Genomic DNA, 5,099 nt, shown 5'->3' on the forward strand with positions numbered 1-5,099 from the left:
GTGTGCGAATTGCTACCTAAAATCGGGAAGTTTTTTGACGTGACGGCAATTTTTGCTACTAAGTCGGATAGTTTTGCTACTTATTCTTGATATGCGTAACTCGCAAAAAGATTACGTCATTTGCCGTGGCCGCCATTATGGAGGTCAAAAAATGTAAACAAGCCCTTGGAAATGCATAGAAGGTTATTGAAAGTAGACTTTACTGATGCATTTTTGGATTAAAATAAAGTTGGTTGGCTCTGTAGTTTAATTTAAAGTATTCACGAAGTATTCATGTGGCTGTTAGAGAATATCTATATGTTTTTTTTTGTTTTTTTTCCTCTTTTTAGAGTTATATTAGCTAGGCTGTCTATGTATACATTTTCAGTCAGAGAGCCGAGATGTCTGCTGTCTTTAAATTGTTATTTTCAATTACTTGCTCCTGTATAATATGAATGTTTTAATAACTTTTTAGATATAAGAAGAATTATATAATTAGAATCATGGGTAAAGTTTGCAGTGCTGCAAACTGCACAAACAGGCAAGGTTTTCCAAAGTCAACATCAAAACATTTCTATGGACTTCCAACTGATCCAGAAAGGAGAAGAAAATGGATTGCATTCTTAAATAGAAAAAAGCTTCCTCAATTGAAATATGTCAGTGTTTGTGGTGCTCATTTTGTGTCAGGTAAGTGCTCAACCTTACATATGGTGAGTTTCTCTCGCTTTCTACAAAGGTCAGGACCTATTTTACACAGTGTTGGCTATAAAGTTAATGATAATATTTTCTACATTATTTTTTCAGGTGAGAAGAGCCAGAATTCTCTACATCCAGACTTTATTCCAACTATTCAACTGTCACCAAGGAAGAAGATTTCATCAACCAAAAATTCCATCAATTCGAACACTCCCAAGAAAGTTATTTCACCTAGGAAAGCATGGACTCCATCTAAAAGTTTAAAAAGACTTCAACGCCATAAAAAACTCAATGAGGCTAGAGAACGGTATCGCATTAAGAAAATTGAGTCAAGCTCATCGTCAGCAACATCAAGTACAAAACAGTCAAATAAAGTCTTACAAAATGATGAAAATTCTGATCCAAATGAAAATGACATTTCAGATCAAGAACCTCTAAGTGAAATGCAAAAAATGAGTGATGAGTTAGAAGCAATGCGTGATGAAATTGAAATGTTGAGAGCAACCTTAAAAATGAAAGAAAGTGAAATTGATGACCAACATGAAAGAATTAAAAATCTAGAGGATGATTTGAAAAATGCCAATGGAAAAATAGAACAATTGACCTTTCTTGATTACTCAGAAAAAACTCTAAAATTTTACACAGGTTTGCCAAATATTCAAGTATTTGAAATAATTTTTGCCAGCTGTTGTGAACATATTTATCACGATAATCGAAACAAATTAACCAAAAGACAAGAAATTTTCATGGTTTTGATGAGACTGCGTCTTGGCTTACTGGAAGATGACCTGGCTTTTCGCTTTGGAATTGACCAGTCAAATGTTTCAAGAATCTTAAACAAATGGTTGTGTGTACTATCTCAAAGACTTTCTTTTTTGATAACTTGGCCTGAAAGGGACCAATTGAGAAAGACCATGCCAAGCTGCTTTTTAGAAAGCTTTGACAAGTGTGCAGTTATACTTGATTGTTTTGAACTGTTTATTGAGAAGCCATCTGATTTATATGCAAGGGCTCAGACATATTCTCAGTACAAAAGTCATAACACAGCAAAAGTTCTCTTGGGGATAACCCCTCAAGGGACAATATCATATGTCTCAAAACCATATGGAGGTAGGACCTCAGATGTATTTTTAACCGAAAATTGTGGCATATTGAAAAACCTACTACCAGGTGATGTTGTACTTGCTGATAGAGGATTTACAATTGGAGATTCTGTAGGGTTGTATTGTGCTGAGTTAAAAATCCCGCAATTTACAAAAGGTAAAACTCAGTTATCCCAAAGACATGTTGAAGAAACAAAAAATTTGGCAAGTGTTCGAATTCATGTTGAGCGTGTCATTGGACTCTTGAGAAACAAATTCACTATTTTACAAAGTATTTTACCTATAAAAATGATCATGAAAAAAGTAGATGGAACTTGTACTTTAACAGACATTCTAATTGTTTGTTCATCAATTTGTAACTTGTGTGACTCAGTTGTACCAGTTGATTGAGATTTTGATTTGTTAATTTACCAGAAGCTTATATCTTTCAGTTCACTAAATTTTTCAAACTATCGAAAGTTGATTAGCAATAAATTTACTTAGTTATAACTTAAGATTTGGCAGATTTGGGGATTTTGCCAAAATCCGCCAAATTTTAAGTTCCAGCCAAAATTTCTTTCAATAAGATGCTTATTTTATTGTAAATTTTCTTCCAACAATGTAATAATATCAAAAGAATAACAAAATAGAGGTGAAATAATACAGTGTATCCAGAAAAAATGGTACAAGATTTTATATAAAATGAAATGCTCAAAAGAATATATCCCATGGGATTTGTTTGGACTACTTTTATAAAAAAATATATAAATAATATGAATATAAAATATGTGTATGGCTTTTATTTTCTTTAAATAACAAAAATATTAACTTTGAAATGAGAGTGAGAGCATTTTAAAAAAGAAATTTGGTCAAATTGTTTATAGAATTTGAAATTTTCAAAATAAAGAATCCAATGTTTTACTTATCAAAAGAATTTCATAAATTTTATTTCAACCTAGCTTTTGAACAACATTCTAATTTTATGTCAAGTGCTTTCAAAGATAGTTTTTGTTGAATATATACATGTAGAATAAGTTTTTGATGACAAAAATACCCTTATTAATTTTGAACTACTAACAGTATGTCACTTTAAGCTTATAAACTGAAGAGAAAAAAGTTAAAATGTAACAAAAGTTACTATTTACGGCTTCTCGATTTCTTTCTTCTGCAATAAGGACAGTACCATTTTTTGGGCGGTTTTTTCTCTAAACCAAGACATTGTAAATGATAAGTTTTTACAACACAAGTTTTATCTGCACATAAAATTGTCTCAGAGTCTCTCTCTTCTTGACATGTACAAATGTCCTTAGAATTTTCAGTACCCTTATGGTAAATTTTAGGCTCAGTGATGTGTGATTTCGAATACCACTTTCCAAGAAGTTCTGGTAAAACAGCAAAAATAAAAAATCGTTTTGCAATGTCAGTTTTCTCAGCAAGAAATTCAAGATCAACTTGTACTAGTTCATAAAAGGATTCTTTTTTACCATAAACATAAAAGTGGCAATAGTTACAATTTGTCAATAGCATTTCCAATTGAACTTGGTAATAATAAGCATGAGTCCTTTTAAGCGATATGGGTGTTTTTTCATCCCCTTTTAGACAGAAATCTTTGTCATTTTTTGCAAGGTCTTTTATAGATTTGTTTTCAAGTTTATATGGACACTTTACTTCAACAGCATAATGTCCAATATCTCTACAGCAGGAGCAGGTCATGATTCCATCTGGGGTTGCTCCAAGGAAAGGGAACTCTGTATTTCTGAAAAGTCCGCAGTCAACAATTTTAACATCAGTGTGCTGCTTGGATAGCTCTTGTTTTAAACTCTCCACTGCTATCGGTTCATACTTAATACCGTGGTCTGTTGCAACAGTTGTAAATCTCTTTTTCACTGGGTAGCAGACTTGGATAATAGTACTCTTAGCTGGTTGACTGATATCTGTTTGACAACATAGTTTGAAACGACTAGCAGTAATAACACCTGCTCTGGCTTGGAACCAAAGACTGGACTTGGCCTGTTGCTTTGTATGGTTTTCAATTTCAGTTACATCATCTGGTGAGATTTTAATTGACATGAATGTAATTAGACAGTGTCGTATAAGTTCATGATACAACATTTCTTCATATTTTAATTGATAAAATTTGAATAATACCCGCTCAAGCTTTCTGGCAGCTGGTACAAATCTATCATTGTAACCTTCGATTAATCGTAAAATTGCACTTTCAGGGTTAGCTTTTGACAAACAGAAGTAAAAGTTATCTTTATCAGCATCAGTTAGGTTTGGTACCATTTTTCTGGTTTTCACCGGTGGAAGGACAACATCAGCTTTATCTTTACTATCTCTTTTACGCTTTTTTTCATCTTTGTCCTTACTTTTATCGTGAAAGTCAATATCACAAATAAGAGCAAAATCAACATTGTTAATTTTTGGTGGAAGCCAACCATTTGGGTCTGAGGTGACAGAGTCCGTAAAATGTCTTTTATAGTAGTCCATAGTAAACATGAGATAAAACATAATTGCACCAACGTGTGAACATGTTTCGCCAAGTCCTGCCATGCAAGTGCAATGGGCATTGATTATATCTCCAGACTTATAAACTCCAACCCAAGATTGATTAGGTTTCTTGGTAAACATACTCTGTCCATGTTTGACAAGTCCATGCACAAGTAAAGTATCATCTTTCAGTTTTTTAACCTTGACTTCATCAACTAATCCAATTTTTACATACTTGTAGGCCTCGAGAGACTTGTAGGCTTTCAAGCTGGTCTTTGTGAAGTAGCTTGGAAAGTTTATCAAATAAACAAAGATGTCTGCATACACTATGTCAGGCCAACCTCTGATGTCGTTGGTAAAGTCAAAATCAGTGTTTTTCAGAGTATATGGGTCCTGTTTAAGATCAAGTTGTGTTAGCTTTTCTTCATATCTTCTCTTTGCTGGATCCTCTAATTTATAATAATACTCAGATCTCACAATGTCTTTGCCTGATAATGATTTCATTTTAGATTTTAAAGCAAAACATCACGTTTCATTCAGTTTTGCACTGTGATTTGCCTTAGCTTTCACTTTCGATTTGATTTTTTTGACCTCCATAATGGCGGTCGCAGTGAATGACGTAATCTTTTCGCGACTTACGCATATCAAGAATCGTCGATTTTCTACCTAAGTAGGATAGCAATGCTACATTTTTCTGCAAGTTTTGCGACAAAATCGGTTAGCGCTACTTCTGCTACTACTTGATTCAATATTTACCCACAATGCCGCGCTTCAAAACAACATCAACCAAGGATGCGAGAGCGAGAGAGTATGAGCGAAAGGTGATGGAAGATAAAAAAAATGGCTACTTTT

At 33.4% G+C, this 5,099-nt stretch overlaps 2 protein-coding genes across 2 annotated transcripts; one reads left to right on the forward strand and one right to left on the reverse strand.

Annotated features, from left to right (window-relative positions):
• Positions 1–382: 382 nt before the first annotated feature.
• LOC136805578 (uncharacterized) lies at positions 383–2,705 on the forward strand. Its single transcript, XM_067062145.1, has 2 exons — positions 383–666; positions 784–2,705. Exons 1-2 carry the CDS (start codon positions 483–485, stop codon positions 2,166–2,168), a joined length of 1,569 nt encoding a protein of 522 aa, XP_066918246.1. The 5' UTR covers positions 383–482; the 3' UTR covers positions 2,169–2,705.
• A 161-nt stretch (positions 2,706–2,866) lies between these two features.
• LOC136805569 (uncharacterized) lies at positions 2,867–4,751 on the reverse strand. Its single transcript, XM_067062136.1, has one exon. It carries the CDS (start codon positions 4,749–4,751, stop codon positions 2,895–2,897), a length of 1,857 nt encoding a protein of 618 aa, XP_066918237.1. The 3' UTR covers positions 2,867–2,894.
• Positions 4,752–5,099: the final 348 nt, after the last annotated feature.

Source organism: Clytia hemisphaerica, unplaced genomic scaffold, assembly GCF_902728285.1.
Source record: "Clytia hemisphaerica strain Z4C2 unplaced genomic scaffold, Clytia hemisphaerica genome assembly, whole genome shotgun sequence".
Classification (NCBI taxonomy): domain Eukaryota; kingdom Metazoa; phylum Cnidaria; class Hydrozoa; order Leptothecata; family Clytiidae; genus Clytia; species Clytia hemisphaerica.

Coding starts and splice junctions, on each gene's coding strand:
- LOC136805578 (XM_067062145.1), top strand. CDS start 483: ATGGGTAAAGTTTGCAGTGCTGCAAACTGCACAAACAGGCAAGGTTTT. Junction 667..783: donor TGGTGCTCATTTTGTGTCAG/GTAAGTGCTCAA, acceptor TTATTTTTTCAG/GTGAGAAGAGCCAGAATTCT.
- LOC136805569 (XM_067062136.1), bottom strand. CDS start 4,751: ATGAAATCATTATCAGGCAAAGACATTGTGAGATCTGAGTATTATTAT.